General features: G+C 56.5%; 3 protein-coding genes across 3 annotated transcripts; 1 reads left to right on the forward strand and 2 right to left on the reverse strand.

Moving 5' to 3' along the window:
- Window positions 1-55: 55 nt before the first annotated feature.
- Window positions 56-6373, forward strand: LOC115345121 (glial fibrillary acidic protein). The gene is made up of 9 exons (XM_030023428.2): window positions 56-562; window positions 1150-1210; window positions 1415-1510; window positions 1608-1769; window positions 2625-2750; window positions 2965-3185; window positions 3389-3432; window positions 4138-4223; window positions 4545-6373. Exons 1-9 carry the CDS (start codon window positions 96-98, stop codon window positions 4584-4586), a joined length of 1305 nt encoding a protein of 434 aa, XP_029879288.1. The 5' UTR covers window positions 56-95; the 3' UTR covers window positions 4587-6373.
- Window positions 6374-7670: 1297 nt separating this feature from the next.
- Window positions 7671-8945, reverse strand: FAM187A (family with sequence similarity 187 member A). The gene has a single exon (XM_030023115.1). It carries the CDS (start codon window positions 8943-8945, stop codon window positions 7701-7703), a length of 1245 nt encoding a protein of 414 aa, XP_029878975.1. The 3' UTR covers window positions 7671-7700.
- Window positions 8946-11031: 2086 nt separating this feature from the next.
- Window positions 11032-16202, reverse strand: CCDC103 (coiled-coil domain containing 103). Its single transcript, XM_030022895.2, has 3 exons — window positions 16042-16202; window positions 13256-13388; window positions 11032-11671 (listed from the first exon to the last, which is right to left on the reverse strand). The coding sequence occupies exons 1-3, from the start codon at window positions 16182-16184 to the stop codon at window positions 11198-11200; spliced, it is 750 nt and encodes a 249-aa protein (XP_029878755.2). The 5' UTR covers window positions 16185-16202; the 3' UTR covers window positions 11032-11197.
- Window positions 16203-16661: the final 459 nt, after the last annotated feature.

Below are 16661 nucleotides of genomic sequence, written 5' to 3' on the forward strand. Positions count from 1 at the left end.
GCTGGCGGCCAGCGCGGGGGTGGCCGGCAGGGCCGGGGGGCCCCCGGGCTCCATAAAACTCCCCAGGCCAGGCACATCGCACCCACCCCTTCAGCATGGAGAGCCAGCGGCTGTCCTCCTATGGCCGCCGCTTCGGCCCTGCCACCCCGGTGTACCGGGTGCTCCCCGCCAGCCCCCCAGCCCGGCTCCGGGCCCCCCGCAGCACCCAGCCGGGTCCCCGCGTGGGTGCCCGCCTGGGGTCGGGCAAGATGGACTTCTCACTGGCCGCGGCGCTCAACTCAGAGTTCAGGGAGACGCGCACCAACGAGAAGGTGGAGATGATGGAGCTCAACGACCGCTTCGCCAGCTACATCGAGAAGGTCCGGCTCCTGGAGCAGCAGAACAAGGTGCTGGTAGTGGAGCTGAACCAGGTACGGGACCAGGAGCCCTCGCATCTGGCCGACGTCTACCAGGAGGAGCTGCGTGACCTGCGGCGCCACGTGGAGCAGTTGGCTACCGCCAAGGCCCGTCTGGAGATCGAGAGGGACAACCTCACTGAGGACCTCGGCAGGCTCCAGCAGAAGTAAGATGCTGCCCTTCTTGGGGTAGTCCTGGGGACCGAGGTGGCCACCAGGACAGGACTGAGAGTGGCCACCGGGATGGGCATCAGGGTGACTACCAGGACCAGAGTAGCAGCAGGGACCAGGAGGGCCATCAGGGTGGTGATGAGGGTTGTCCTGGGGACCAGGGTGGCGATGGGGCCCATGGTGGTGGCAGGGCCGATGGTGGTGGCAAGGACCTGGGACCACAATGGGGACTGGGGTGTCCCCAGGATCAGGGTGGCCGACAAGACAGAGACCAGGGTGGCCACCAGGACCAGGGTAGCCCTGGGGACCAAGCACTGATGGGTAGCAGGGTGGTGATGGGGACGTGGGTGGCAACAGGGACAAGGGTGACCCCTGGGAACAGTATGGGACGGTGGCACGGGGTGTGGGATGGGCACAGGCACCGACGCGGTGTGCGGGTGCTGGTGCTGGTGGCGTGGGGCCGTGTCGACCAGGTGGGTTTGTCCATGGGGCTGAGAGTAACGAGTAACGGTGCCTAATGAGTAACGATGCTGAATGGGTAGCGATGCCAAATGAGTAAGGGTGCCTCTCTGCTCCGGTGCAGGCTGCAGGACGAGGTCACCCTGCGGCTGGAGGCCGAGAGCAACCTGGCTGCCTACAGGCAGGTGAGGGCAGGGGTCGGATCCTGCGTCCCCCATCCTGCACCCCAGGGGCTCAGCTCAGGGATGGGGCAAGGGTGGGACGGGGATGGGCACGGACAGACAGGAGAGGGATGGGGCAGGGATGGGCAGGAACGGGCAGGGCCAGGCGGCTCAGGAGGGAGCAGACCCAGGTGGCCAGCCCTGGGGACAGTCCCTCCGCGGTGACAGGACGTGGATGCCGCTGCCTTGGCTCGCCTGGACCTGGAGCGGCGGGTGGGGACCCTGCAGGATGAGATCGCCTTCCTCCGCAAGGTCCATGAGGAGGTAACCCCCAGGGGAACTCGGGGGGGGGGGGCCCTGGGGCTTGGTGGGGGGCCCTGGGGCTCAGAGGGGGCCAGGCTGACCCTCACTGTTCCCCCAGGAGCTGCGGGAGCTGCAGGAGCAGCTTGCCCGGCAGCGGGTGCACATTGAGGTGGACACGAGCAAGCCGGACCTGACGGCCGCCTTGCGTGACATCCGCAGCCAGTACGAGGCCATGGCCGCCAGCAACGTCCAGGAGACGGAGGAGTGGTACAAGTCCAAGGTGTGGTGGGAGTCGGTCACCCAATGGATGGGTGGCTTGGCTGTCCCCTCCTGGGATGTCACCTGCTTGGGGCTGGAGTTGACCACTCCAGGGTTGGGTGGCTCTGCCTGGTGGTGGTGCATGGGGTTTGGGATCCCCACTGTCCCTGCTCATGTCCAATGTCCTGGTTTGGTCCCTGTGGGGAGCAGGGATGTCGCCCCTGTGACACCCCAAGGCACCATCTCTCCCACCTGCAAAGCAGGGACATGTTCCCAGCAACACCTGCCATCAGGGATGTCCCCCATGTCCACTGTCCTATCACATCAAGGGAGCAGGGACATGCCTCCACAACACGTGCCATCGGCCACGTGCCCCGTGTGCACTGTCCCTTCCACCCACGAGAGCAGGGACACGTCCTGAGCACCACGTGCCGTTGCGGGCACATCCCGTGTGCGCTGTCCCTTCCTCCCATGGGAGCAAGGATGTGTCCCCGTGACACGTGCTGCTGGAGCCACAGGCCTCCCACAGGAGCTGGATGTCCCCAGGACACGTGCCTTTGGGGATGTCCCACATGTCCCTTCCTGCTGTGGGAACAGGGATATGTCTCCAGTGCCACACCAAGTGCATGTCCCATGTGCACCGTCCCTTCCTGCCATGGGAGCAGGGACATGTCCCCAGTGACACATGGCACTGGGGACATGCCCCATGTGCACTGTCCCACCACCCCGCAGGGTCAGGGACATTTCTCCGTGCCACATGCTACTGGGGCCATATCCCTCCTGTGGAGCAGAGGAGGGTCACGTCCCCACCCTATGTGTCACCAGGACATATACCTGCCACGTGGTCCCATCCCATGGCACATGTGTCCCCCCCCAGTTTGCAGACCTGACGGATGCAGCCGCCCGGCACGCGGAGGCCCTGCGCGCAGCCAAGCAGGAGGCCAACGAGTACAGGCGCCAGCTCCAGGCCCTCACCTGCGACCTGGAGGCTCTGCGGGGTTCGGTAGGTGATGGCTGTGGGGTGCAATGGTGGGGGACACGGCCTCGGGGAGCTGCCACCACCATGGGGTTCTCTGGCACAGCGGTGGGGACCACCACCCAATGCTGGGGGAATGGCTGGTCCCCAAGGATGGGAGATGGATGGGCACTGTGGAGAGCCCCTAGGTCCTGGGAGAAGGTGGCCATGGAGGGTGTCACGTCCCCTCGTGGTCCCCCAGAACGAGTCCCTGGAGAGGCAGCTGCGGGAGCTGGAGGAGCGCTACGCCCTGGAGACGGCCGGCTACCAGGACACGGTGGTGCGGCTGGAGGAGGACATCCGCAGCCTCAAGGAGGAGATGGCCCGGCACCTGCAGGAGTACCAGGATCTGCTCAACGTCAAGCTGGCCCTCGACATTGAGATTGCCACATACCGCAAGCTGCTGGAGGGCGAGGAAAGCAGGTGAAGGCAAAGCTGCGGCTTGATCCTGCCCCCTCCCTATCCCCAGCCATGCCCCAAACCAAGGCCAAATCCTCGTGGTCCCTCTGGGGTGTCCGGCTCAGTTGGGGACCACCCTCCAGCCTCCTGCCCCAGCCCTGGGCAGGGTGGAGCTGGTGGGGAGCAGGACCCCGTGCTCTTCCCAATGCCCCCTGTTGCTCCTGCAGGATCACTATCCCTGTGCAGAGCTTCTCCAACCTGCAGATCCGAGGTAAGGCTGTGGCCACGCGTGGGGTGGGTTGGGGGGGGGGGCAGGATGGTTGCACAAGCAGGGGTGGCTTCTGGGGGCTCCATGGGGGACATGCCATCTTGGCCATTCCTGCCCCATCCAGAGGGACCAGGAGGTTTTCCTCTGAATCTCAAGAAACCAGGATTCCTGGGTTCTCCCAAGATGGGGGGAGGAGCGTGCCATGGCCACATCCCCAAGGCTGAGCATGTCCCCAAGGCCAATGACATCCCCAAGACTGACCATATCACCATGTCCATAGTGCCAGCCACATCCCCAAGGCCAATTGTGTTCCCCAGTGCCAACTGCATCCCCAAGAACAGCCCTGTCTGCAAGCCCAATCACATCCTAAAGCCACCCATGTCCCTATGGCCAAACACATGCCCATGGCCAACCACATCTCTAAGGCCAAACATGTCCCCAGTGCCAACTGTGTCCCCAAGGCTAGTCACATCCCCAAGCCAGCCACATCCCCAAGGCCAACCATGTCCCCAACTGCATCCCCAAGCCAACCATGTCCCTGAGGCCAACGGTGTCCCTGAGGCTGGTCATGTCCCCAGGGCCGCAGTCTCCCATGGTTCAGGGCTTTCCAGCCCAACCTGTTTCCTTTGGGCTGCTCCACTTGTGTGTAGCTGGAAGGGCTATACCCCAGGCACCAGGTCACCACCATGTCCTGCCCGTGTCCCCTAGAGACCAGCCTGGACGCTAAATCTGTGTCAGAAGCCCATCTGAAGAGGAGCATCGTGGTCAAAACCGTGGAGACCAGAGATGGAGAGGTGGGAAGTCATCATCCGTGTCACCTATGCTGCTTTCCCTCCACCCCCGCCTCCCCATGGGGTGTCCCTAAGGGGGTCACTCATCATGCACATGGGGCCACCATCCCTCAGCCCTGGGAGCAGCCCAGGCAGGGAGCCAGTGATCCCAGTGCCCTGAGAGCACAGCGTGAACTGGCTGTGGAACATGATGGAGCTGAGCCTGGCAGCTCATAGAGAAAACCATCCCTGTCCTCGTCCCCAAGCTCATTCAGAGCCCAGGCAGGCTCAGCCGGGGAGAAGAGCCTGATCCCGGGGTGATGGTCCCTCTCCCTCTGTCTCCAGGTGATCAAGGAGTCCAAGCAGGAGCACAAGGAGGTGGCATAGGGCGGGCAAGCCACAGCAGCCACACGCTTGTAGCCGTAGCTCCGTAGGTCCCGTCCGATGCTGCGAGGGAGCCCCACGGCCAGGCATGGGTTGCGGGAGAAGCCGGCGGTGCTTTGTCAGGGACCATCTCCCTCTCATCGACCGCTCGCCTATCCCACGTCGCCCCGTGCCCCAGGGACCCCACTGACACCCTGTTTAGGGCTGGCTGCCAGCAAAGCAGCTGTCTGACCGGGCACTGTGTGGGGAGGGGATGGGCAATACCCGGGGGAGCTGAGCGGTACCGGCCAGAGCCGAGCTCCCTTGCCGGGATGCTACCACATTCCCACGGCACGGAGGGGCCAGTGGTTTTGGGGTCGTGCCCACGCCCACCCTGGGTCTCTGGCTCGCCAATGGCCAGGGAGAGAGTCAGTCCTGTTCCAATCTCCATGCACTGGTCGGACAAGACGGTGGTGCCAAGAGCATTTCTCCCTGCATCTCACCTTGCTGCCCTCTCTCTGGTCTGGGAGGCCACCCTGAATCTCCCCAGTGCACCCAGCCCCTGAGCACCCTTGGGGTGGGAGGCTGCAGGGTGCCAGGTAGCAGCTGGTGAGGGATATTTCCCCATCACCAAGCATTGGGTGGGCTTAGCCAAGAGGCACGGGCAGGAGGAAGGGGAAGATGGAGAGGCAGGGTGCTGTCGGGATGGTGTCAAAGGGTGATGAGATGGGGATAATGAGGGGTTCCTGGGGACACTGGGGTGTCCAGGGTGGTTTGTGGGGCCAGAGCAGTGGTGGGCACAGCAGGCTGGGTGGCCTCAAGGGTTTCTCCTGGCACAGAGCTATGGGGCTGTCCTGACCCCCACTGGGTGCCTGCCACCAAGGTGTCCCCATCACCGTGGTGGGGAAAAACAGTCCTGAGGGGCTCGTGGTGAGGGGCGACCCACAGCCGTGCACCTGGCCCCTCACCTGGAGGGGTCCCACGCAGGTGAAAATGGAGAGGAGGGGAGTGCAGAGAAGGAGGAAGGAGGAGGAGGGTGTCGGGGCACCCGCGGGTGTTCTTACAGTAGGAGGTGCCTCCTGCGCTCCAGGAGTGACGGGGAAGGACAAACAGAGCCATCTTAATTCTGCCTGTCCCACCTGGGGCCACACTAGGAACCAGGGGGACTGGGGACAGGGGCTGTCCCTGGTCACAATCCCTGCCACGCATGGAGCCCAAGCCCACCCTCCGCATGGGCATTCAAGATGGGGTTGGAAGAAATCCCTTGTTCCTGGGCTCCGCGTGGCCCTGTCCCCCATCTATCCTCCCGTGCTCCCCCCGGACCGGCACATGCCACCGGCCCACCCAGGACCATTGCCGAGCCTGGTGCTTGCCCGCAGCCCCTGTCCCCACCTTCGATTTAGCTACTGACCCCAAGCGAAACCTGCCCTGATGCCACCTAACATAGGAGCAACGACCCAGCGGCAATTCCTGTACCTCGTAAGCCCTTTGGGATGAGCACATGGGATGCTACTTGGATGCCATCCCTCCTGTCCCCTCTGTCCCCCTCATCGCCTGGCTCAGGTGCTCAGCATGCTTTGCAGCTACCGACTCCAGAATGGCCAGTCCCGGGGGCAGGAGATGTCATAGGAAACCTGGGTGCTGCCCAGGTTTGGCATCCAGAGTGGGATGGCAGTGGCCCAGGGGGCTTGGTCCCCCTGCGAGCAGCCTCCGGCTGGAGCTTTGCAGCCCACGTTGCTACTGAATTAATGCACTAACGCCTGCAGCAGCTTGAGATGAGAAATAAAGCTAATGCAAGTGCTGTGCTTCCACGGTCATGCCTGCAACCTGCCTCTCTGCAGCCAGTGCTGTGGGTTATTTGGGATTAGCTGGGGTGGCGAAGCCCTTTGGGAGCCCAAACCGAGCTCCAAGTTGCCAGGGGACTCAAGCTCAGTGCTGTACCCCAAGGCATGGCCAACACTTCATGGGTCAACACCCATAAGGGACTGCAATGCAGGGGGAGAGGGGTGCAGGAATAACCCTCCCCAAAACCAGCAGCTGGGCAGTGGGGTGGGAAAGATCCCCTTCCCAGGAGGGAGGGAGGGGAAACAGGGATCTGCTCGGGGTTCTTCAACCTCAAACCCAGCTCCTTCCCCACACAAATCCAGGCTGCGGCTCCTGGGAAGCTCCTGGGATCAGCAGCAGCTGTTAGGACTGATGGTGGATTTGAGATCCTGCACATCATCTACACGGTTCAAGTGCCTGAGCGTCGCTGGGCCCCCCAGTGCTGCCCTCCTGGACAGCGGGATTTCTCTTGGGAAAGCTGAAATCCCCAAGCCACATCCTTGAAAAAAGGAGTGGAGATGAGTTCCATAGGGAATTCCTGCTCCACGCTGAGGAGCAAGCAAGTGGCCACCTAAACCCTGCAGAGATGCCATCCTCTTTGGAGGACATGCATATTAATTTTGTTGGGCATAAATATTGACTAGTAAGTCTGTGCTGAGTCGGGTGAGTTAAGTAACACAAGCAAAACCCAGAGAAATTTCTGAAGAAAACCACCAGATTAATTTGAAAAATATTTTTTTCCTTCAAAAATGAAAAGATACTTAAACCAAAATCTAAAAAAATGGGTTTGCTCCAGCTAAGGAGCTCAAAGGAACATTGAATGTTCTGAAACGTTGGCACTCAAAGTTCTCAGCAATGAAAATAAGTAAAAAAAAAAAAAAAGGGTAAGAAAAGCAAGAATTAATTGGATTAAAATAGTTTGGTGGATCTTTTTAGCAGCCTCTTAGAAAAACAGCTCAAATAAATCACTGATGCAGTTTGAGAACTCTGTAGAGCTTGGCCAGAAGATCTTGCAACAACTCCAAGCATTCTTTTGAAAAGGACTATATTGAGCTTAAAACCCCACTGCAAGCCAGCAGCAGAGCCAGGAACAAATCGTGGCAGTGTGAAATCCCTGCCTGTCCCTACTAAGCCGTGCCAATGTGCAGCACGGGGAGTTTTCCACATCAGTCCTCACTGTCACGCTCTTGACCAAAAGGGAGGATGAGCAGGCGCTGGCAGCATTTTGATTTCTAATGGTCAGGACATTAGAAATTTCTAATGGGAGGATGATCTGAGGTGTAAAAGTGACCCGTCAGGGCTGTGGTGGAGATGCTATGTTCTGGCAGGGCACCTGAACACTTGCCAGCAGCAGCGGCACACGTGGATGACGATGAAGATGATGCTGATGAGGACATAGCTCATGCCGATGGTCTTGACAGCGTAGAATGTCTCAGGATCGTCAAGTGTCCGCCGGCGCTGGTGCCGGTAGATCACGCTGAGCCGGAAGCCGGCCACCATCTCACCCTCCCGCCAGCAGAAGTAGGTACCTCGATCACTGACTCGGACCCGCTGGATGTGCAGGTGGTTTCCGTGGTCGATGAAGACCCGCATGCTCTTGTTGACACCGATAAGGTAGCGGGAGCGGTAGAGCCGGATGGAGTTCTTGTCCCAGGCCACAGCATGCTCAGGCCGGGCTCCTGGGCACGCAATGATCAGGCCACTTCCAGTGGGCTGCTGGTGAAACTGCGTGGGGACGCGGGGCAGCCAGGGCTTCTCGCCCAGCTTGGAAATGACATTGGAGATGGCCTGCACACCTTCCTCGGGGACCTCCTCTTTCAGGCAAGGGGTCAGGCAGCTTCGGATGGCCACCTCGGGTCTCCGGAGGCGGCCAGGGCGCTGGATATTTGCAGGGACAGCTCTTGAGCCACAGGACGTGACGTTGGGCACAGCGGTGCGGTATCGGGGGTGCAGCTGGGCGCTCTGTATGTAGCAGAGCCCGATCCGCCGCTGCTCGCCTCTCACCCCACAGCGGTCGCATCTGGTCCAGTCCCAGAAGGTGGTGAAGAGGCTGAAAACCTTCCTTGTGTAGTCATCCTGGACATGCTGGCCTCTGTCCACAAAAGCCACCGTGATGTGCTTGGTAGGCTGCACGTCCACATCGTAGCCATAAAAGAAGTCCCCTTTCTTAGTGCCACACAGGTAGTGTCCTGAGTCCGTCACCTGGGCTCGGAAGACAATGAGACTGAACATCCGGATACTGAAACGCTTCAGCACATCACTACCTGTGCGGATATGGCCCGAGTCGACAACCACGGTGCCGGCAAAGTCAGTCAAGACTGTGGTTTCATGGCTGCCCACATTCTTCTGGAAGTACCAGATGACAGAAGAGACCTCTTCAGGCTTGCAGTTGCAAGGGAGTTCGAAGGTCATGTCAGCCAAGTAAGCAGCATTGTCGAACATCAGGAAAGCAGGACAAGCCATTCTCTTGAACACATCTCCTTTCTCTTCAATCGCAAAAGCATGGAGAACACCTACCAGGCAGAGGAGAATGGCGGCTCCCAGCAGCCTCATCTCCATCACATCGGGCGGTCTCTGCAGTCAGCAGAACTCAGCCACTGCGTCCTCAGCAGGGACAGCAGGAACCCACACATGGGGTTAGCAGTGCCAGCGCCAGGCAGGGACGATGCACACCCCAGCCTGCTCGCCAAAGGTGGAGTTTGCAAATGACCCCCCGCCTGCAGTGCACATGCTGACAGCAGGGATCAAACAGCGGCTGAAATATCCCATCCCAGCTGCTGGGAAGCACTCTGTCCCCGCCCTGGGGGCAGGCTGTTCCCTGGGACACGGACTCTAGAACCTCTCCTCTCACCCAGCTGCTCTAGAGTGTTGTTGTCCATGCCCCAGACAACGAGTGGGCAGGTCATTTGTGCAGCACAGCTGCAGAGGAAAGATGATGGGAAGCATGGTGGGAACACGGGAACTGCTGCCATCTTCTCGAAAGACTCAGGTGCAGTAAATGTTAATTATTGCTCTGACCCCTGTAAGCGCAACGAATCCAGAGAAGACTCTCCTCCGACAGCAGCTGACCTCCATAGCCCAGAAGAAGAGGTTTCAAACACAGTATTTATACTTCTACATCCTCCCTGTTGGCTTTCCAAGGGTTTGTGTGCTGAAGTCCTTCCACACAGGTAATGCTTGAGACACCCCCTCTCTGAGTGATCGAGGGAGGCTTTTTCTTCACATCACCCTTGCCTGGGCTGATGCTGCAACCAGCCCTGGAGGCCTTAAGTGCATCTCTCCTACAGTGAAGGTGAGCCATTTGCTCCCCACTGACTCTGGCTGGGCCTTCAGCTCAGCTATTGGCACTTCCTGAGCAGACGCTCAGGTCAGACCATGAACCGACTGATTGAGAAACTGATCCCAGCTGGTCTAACAGCCCATCCTCCCATAAATATTCACACAACCTCTCCCATACTTCATTTCTCCTTAGTCTTCTCACCAAACCATGGGGATTTTGCCTTTTCCCAAGTGATGGGGATACAGCAGGCTGCTCCCATCCTTGACACAGGATGTGAATGCAAGCCTTGAACCTTGAGACAGCTGAAAGCACTGTGCCTGTTCCCACCAGTGCTGTAACTGTTGTGCTGGGGCTGTTCCTGGATCAACATCCTCCACCCTGACCTTGGGTAGCTCCAGGATCTTCTTGTTTCGTTTAAGACTTCAGTTCTCAGGTTTCTGCTAATCCTCAGGTTTGCAAGTGTTATGCAAAGGCAAAAGGAATGGCACTCACAACAGATTGCAGGGACACACATGTCCCCAAAATAGATGCCACAAAGCCCAACATTCAAGTGTCAGGCCTCAGAGATGAATCTGAAGCCTGCAATTAGGTGCCTAGTAGTTTCTACAGAGAATGTGGGAGAGGGATGGTTATAGTCTGCCAGGGTGATTCTACCTTTTGCTCTGCTAGATGGGGTTCGGAATAAAATGGACCTGACATTTGTTTCCAAGCTGATTTCAAGGCAGTCTAAGCAATGTAACATACACCAGGCTGCTCAGCACACTTGGGAGAAGCTTGAGGATCCTCCCAGACCAGAACAACAGGAGAGCTTGGTGGGTAGGTGCTGAGCTGTGCCATATGAGGGCATCTCTGGTCTGCAGCCAAAACAGAAGTGCGACTCAATTTAGACATGGTATTAGGCAGCTCTGGAGAGTCTCTTTGTTGGACTGATGCCTGTCAGTTCCTTCTAAATTTCAGTTTATGTGGAATTTCAGCAAACCAGATAGTGTCCAAGATCATAGGACCATGAGGTGACAGGATCTCTGAGGTTTACCCCATGCCTGGCTGTTTGAGGTAAAATAATAATAAAATAGCTGGTTCGATCAGTCCCAGATATACCACCTTGCACAGCATTTCCACCTTTATCAGCCCATTCTACCTTCAGTGGCTGCGTGGTTAAACACGGAGTGTCATTGATTACATTTCTTAAATCCCCTGAGTGACAACAGATAGAGATGAAAAAGGGAAGGGACCATTTAGTTTTGGTTTCTCCTTCAAAAATACCAGCCAATTTTTTCTTTCTCTTGGTTGTTCTCCTCATCTAAAAGATTCTCACAGAGCCATTCTGTGAGGACACCCTGCCCCAGAGATCACAACACAGTCCTCTCAGTAACTAACCTTTATTTGTGCAGAACTATTGCTCTGGGTGGCTCCCAGTACAGAAAAATGTACAGCAATGCTCCATAAGTATCCAATTATCCATCTCGCACAAAGTCAAGCTTTGAGCCTCTTTTGCACTCTGTTTCTGCATGACCCTGGTGCTTCTGCTCCTTCAGTTGACCTGGTAACATTTCATCAGCTCCATCACTATCCTTTCCTCCTCGGCTTCCTTTTGCAAGCTGGTGTCCATAAGGTGGGCTTCCCTCTCTGCTTCACAACCATCTGGGCTGCTGGGACAGCCAGCAGTCCAATAATCCCTGCTCATGCTCTGCAGCTTCCTAAACAAATCCCTGCTGCTCTCCTTCTCCGACTCGCTCAGAAGATCCACGTTTAACCCAAAGCGCTTGGTGCCCGAAAGGCTCTGTAAGATCTGAAGGATGGCATCTCTGTCTTCATGACAGATGTTCTCTGCCAGCACCGCAAGGAATTCACCCAGGAGGCCAAAGCCTAAGTCAGCCTGAAAGATTCTGCCCAAGGCCTTCCCTCCAAGTTCAAGTAAAAACTGGTATTTTTCTTTTCCGCTTTTTAAGCATCTGCGCCAATCTCTGTAAAATTCAGCAGAGGTTCCGGGCAGTTGATCCAGTTCCTGAAGGAAAAAATAGTTGCCCAGTTCCTTTTGTTTTATTCCCACTTGAAGATTTTTATTCCGCCCCCCCCCCCCCCCCCCCCCCCCGCCCCATCAACCTGTAGATGGCTGAGATGTTTTTAATACAGGCTTTGAGAGCACAAAGAGCTGCATAAAGCTTGTGAGGTGGCAAAACATAAAGAAATACCAGGTTCCTCAAGCCCCATAGAAACCAGAGAACTTCATGGGAAAATAATGGAAGAATGGATGAGACATGAAACCCAGCGTGGATGAACACAGACCAGGAGTGGAGTAACCCCAACCCTAACCAGAACCAGGCACGCTGCCCAGTCTGAATCCACCATCACTGCTCGGGAAGGGATCTCCTGGAAATCGGGGTAGTTCAGTGAAAACCTCTGCTCCATGTCAGGCACTGTGAGGCAAATCAAAGGAGTGAGGAAATAAAAGATATGAGATGTAAAACCCAGAAAATATGCAGATGGCCCTAACACACTGTCTCGTAACACACTGCATTTGTATGGGTCTGTGGCAGAGAGCTTGCACTAAGAGAGAGCCAAGCTCAATGTGGCATCTCCAGATAAAAGGAAATCCTGTTTTATACAATATGTAATTGAACTGCTGAACTCATCATCGCTGACTTAACTGACGCACAGACTGAAGGAGGATTAAAATGTTTAGGCTTTTATACAGATAGTGAGAACAAGGCACAGCAACATCAGGCTGTGTCTAAACACAAAATGGAGAAGCCCTGGAGATCAGAGCCCAAGCGCTAACGGGATTAGGAACAGAATTTGCTCTGGGGAGATCATTGCTCAGTCCAAGAAAACACAAAGCTGCCTAGAAGAGCTGCAAAAAGATCTCATAATAAACAGGCAAATGAAATTCAGTGTCAAAAAAATCCATGAGAAACATCCCCAGCTACAAGTCCAGTGACTAGGACTCTCCAGCGTGGGCAGAGTCCACTCAAGGAGGGCAGGACAGATGTCACTCAAATCACAAATGACCTGGCTAGAAAATGTTTAGTCACTGTATCCCACAACTGAAGAACTAAGGAGCATCCAGAGAACTGATCGGGCAGCAGGTTTAAAACAAAGTAGCACTTTTCCATATCATGCATAATTAAACCCCGGGGTGAAAAAGAACTGGCTATGTTCACAGAAGATCTGCAGTCTGTGCCATTAAACGTGGTGATCCAGATGCACAACCCTGGCTCTCGGTCTCTAAACTGCAGCCAGCTGGAAGAGTGCAGTCAAGGGAGGGCACTCTTCCCCAAGAATCTGTTACGGGCCACCATCAGAGGCAGGGTATTGGGAGCTCTGGTCTGACGCTGTGCAGCTGGTCTTAGATTCCCACAGGGCTGAAGCAGACTCTTCTTGAAGCAGCTGGTGCAAGCCCTTATCAGATGCAAAGTAGGGGCCAAGACTGAACTCTGTAGTTATCTAAACACCAAAGTTCCTGGGGACTTTGAGGGCTTAATCACATGTAGAGATATTTCTGAAGAACTCTCACATTTTAAAATAATACACAAATTATTCTGGAGTAATTTTTAGATGTGGACAAAGTCCCGGAAAGCATCTCCCTCACCTGGGGTATTTCCACGTCGCTGGCTTGTGGGGCCTTGGTCTGGGCTGCACAGGGATTCCACAGCACGTTCCTCCTCTTACCCATCTTGTCCTTTTTCTCTAGGGGCTTCAGGTGTGATGCCAACACAATGTTCCTGCAGGCAACAAGAAGGGGACGGGATACTTAGCAAGATCAAGTACTCTGAGGCTTCAAGCTTCTTCTCTGAGCCAATTTCTGAGTTTGGGCCATATGTATCATCCAGAGGGATCTTGACAGGCTGGAGGAGTGGGACCATGTGAACCTCATGAACTTTGACAAGGCAAAGTGCAAGGTCCTCCACATGGGTTGGGGCAATCCCCAATATCAGCACAGACTCGGGGATGGAAGGATTGAGAGCAGCTCTGTGGAGAAGGGCTTGGGCATACTGGCAGTTGAAAAATTGGCCATGAGGCAGCAATGGGCGCTTGCAGCTCAGAAAGCCAATAGTATCCTGGGCTGCATCAAAAGCAGCATGGCCAGCAGGTTGAGGGAGGTGATTCTGCCCCTCTGCTCTACCCTGGTGAGACCCCCCCCACAGAGCACTGAATCCAGCTCTGGGGTCCTCAGCACAGGAAAGACATGGACCTGTTGAAACGGGTCCAGAGAAAGCACAGAAATGGTCCAAGGGCTGGAACAGCTCTGCTATGGGAGGAGGCTGAGAGAGTTGGGGTTGTTCAACCTGGAGAAGAGAAGGCTCCGGGAAGACCTTACTGCATCTCTTCAGTACTTAAGGGGGGCTTGAAAGAAAGACAGAGAAAGACTTTCTACCAGGGCCTGTACTGACAGGACAAGGGGCAATGGTTTTTAACTGACAGAGGGCAGGTTTAGATGGGACATAAGGAAGAAATGTTTTACGATGAGGGTGGTGGGACACTGGAAGAGGTTGTCCAGAGAAGCTGTGGATGCCCCATCCCTGGAAATGTCCCAGGCCAGGTTGGATGGGGCTTTGAGCAACCTGGTCTAGTGGCAGATGTCCCTGCCCGTGGCAGGGGGTTGGACTGGATGATCTTTAAAGGTCTTTCCCAACCCAAACCATTCTGTCATTCTGTGATTCTATCAAACAAGACTGGGGTTCAAATGAGATCATAAAGCATCAGAGATGGGTCAGAGGAAAACAGAAGATATTGCATAGGGCACTTGACAGGCACATCTTCCTCACACACCCAGTGTTAATTCAATTGTCAGGACCAATGAAGCAGGAATTTCCCCATAGGCTGCAGCACCGTGGTTCCTCCCCAGCATGGGGAATGGTGCACTCCCCAGGAGCTGGGCATTTCCACCCAACAGTTGCTCCAGAGCCAAAGCCTGAGGAACTGGCAGGACATTTCTTCCTCCTGCATTTTTCTTACACTATGCTGAAGTTTCTGTGGCTTTGGGACTTCCAGAGGAAAGACCCTAAATTCTGACAGCACCTAGGGACTGTTCTGTAGCTTGCAGCACGCTGGGAAGGTTTGTTTTTGTAGATTCATTTGAATTCAGCATCTTATTACACTGACATCTGCAACTAACTACAGCAGCCTGGACTCAGTGGCTCACATGGTTCCTCTCTCCCATGGGATGAATCCCTGTAGTTAATCCTCCCAATAATGGGCAGGAGATCTTTGAAGGGGTCCAGCTCTCTGCTCCTATGCTAGCGTGGGCTATAGGACTGAAGATGCTGCACCCACAGAGAGAAGCTGCTTCGTTACCTCCCTCAGATTACTTCTACCATTACCAATACACTGATAAAACAGCTTAAAATCATTCAGGAATCCTTTTATAGGGACTGGCAAGAAGGCTGGGGGAGAAAATGCCATTTTAAAGTGTTTTCCTGCCTTTCAAGGATCCGACAACATGACCAAATGCAGGCGGAGATGAAGCCATGAATGGAATTTGATCTAGTCCCCTGTAAGTCTACCAAGGGGTGGTCGAAGTCCTGGATCCACTTACAGATCTGTCGTGGATGTCAAGGGACAGGGACTTCCCCAGACCGATCTATAGGTGGATCCAGGACTTTGGTGGGTGTTGGGAGTGCCCTGCGCTACCTCTGTGGAACATCCCTGCCATCCCCAGGCCACAAACCTTCTCCCAAACCACCTTGGACAAAGCGGTGATGGGTTTGGGAGCACGAACATGCTGGGCAGGGTGCAGGGGACACACGTCACCCTCTTCTTCTGCACCAGCACCACGGCATGGGGCAGTGGGGAGGAAAGGGAGGGCAGGGCAGACTGGCAGGGCTTGGAGGGTGGGTGTTGCGCCTGGGAATGGGGAGAGAGGACAGCGTGCCAGAAAGGGGACAGCATGCCATCCCACAGCTTGGCCACCATGAGGACCTGCCCTGGAGCTGGCTGTTCCGGGTAGCAACAGCTGAGACCTTAGCCCACACACGTCAACCTGATGATTTTTTGGGGGCAAATCTTAAACAAGGCTGAGTTTCTGTCCCACCAGGGCTCTGTGCCACGGGGCCATGGCCTTTTTGAGAATCCCAAAGCTGGGTTTGCTGCCCTGTCAAGCCACGCTTATGGTCACCTGGAGCAGAAAGCACAGATAACCAGCTCAATCCTCTCTCAGAGCAAGGTTTGAGCTCAAAACCTGGTGGGTGACCTTGTCTCTTAAGAGGTCCCAAAATTGGAGCTCCAAAAGAGCGAGCTCCAAAACACACCCATGAGGTTGGGTCGGCCCTGTGGCAGGAGCACCCGGCACCGAGCAAAGCTTTGGTGTTGATGAAGGCCTTTGGGGTAGGGAAGCACCCGAATCCGCCCCCCTGCCCCAGGCGTCCCCCGACAGACCTGAACTCCTCGTAGGAGCGGACGTGCTGGCGCATGGCCCGCAGCTTGGCCTCGTTCTCCCTCTCCCGCCTCTCGTCGGCCGCCACTGCCTCCCGCAGCTCCCGCTCCAGCGCCCTGGGGTCGAGGGCTCCGTCTGCCTCCATCCCGGCCCTGCCACCGACCGGGACCGTGGGCAGGTGGGGCGCAGGGACCCCCAGCAGGGATCTGGCAGGGACCTGGGACCTGTGGGGACAGGGGGTAACGCGGGAGACAGGGCCACCCCTGGGTGCACGGGGACCCTGCTCCTGTCGTGACAGCCCTGCCTGGGCTGGACTCAGAGACCCCACTCCTGTCACAAGTCCTGCCAGGACTGGTCCCGGAGAGCCCGCTCCTGTCCTGACAACCCCACTCTTATCGTGATAGTGCTGCCAGGGCTGGCCCGGGGGACTCCACTCCTATTGTGACAGCTCTGCCAGGCTACGGACATGGATGGCAACTGGGAACCTCACTCCTATCACGACAGCCCCGCCGGGCCTCGACACACCTCTGGCCCCGGTCTCTATCGAGACAGCCCCGGCGGGCCACGCGCACCGCCGGCCCCTGGCGCCCCTCCTTCTGTCGCGACAGCCCCGGCGGGCCAC

Source organism: Aquila chrysaetos, chromosome 8 (assembly GCF_900496995.4).
Source record: "Aquila chrysaetos chrysaetos chromosome 8, bAquChr1.4, whole genome shotgun sequence".
Classification (NCBI taxonomy): domain Eukaryota; kingdom Metazoa; phylum Chordata; class Aves; order Accipitriformes; family Accipitridae; genus Aquila; species Aquila chrysaetos.

Excerpts from the sequence above, each read along its gene's own strand:
- LOC115345121 (XM_030023428.2), top strand. The coding sequence starts at position 96 with ATGGAGAGCCAGCGGCTGTCCTCCTATGGCCGCCGCTTCGGCCCTGCC. Across the intron at positions 1,211-1,414 it reads ACCTGGCTGCCTACAGGCAG|GACGTGGATGCCGCTGCCTT; the intron begins GTGAGGGCAGGG and ends CCGCGGTGACAG. Across the intron at positions 1,770-2,624 it reads AGGAGTGGTACAAGTCCAAG|TTTGCAGACCTGACGGATGC; the intron begins GTGTGGTGGGAG and ends GTCCCCCCCCAG.
- CCDC103 (XM_030022895.2), bottom strand. The coding sequence starts at position 16,184 with ATGGAGGCAGACGGAGCCCTCGACCCCAGGGCGCTGGAGCGGGAGCTG. Across the intron at positions 13,389-16,041 it reads CGCTCCTACGAGGAGTTCAG|GAACATTGTGTTGGCATCAC; the intron begins GTCTGTCGGGGG and ends TGTTGCCTGCAG. Across the intron at positions 11,672-13,255 it reads GCGACGTGGAAATACCCCAG|GAACTGGATCAACTGCCCGG; the intron begins GTGAGGGAGATG and ends TTTTTCCTTCAG.
- FAM187A (XM_030023115.1), bottom strand. The coding sequence starts at position 8,945 with ATGGAGATGAGGCTGCTGGGAGCCGCCATTCTCCTCTGCCTGGTAGGT.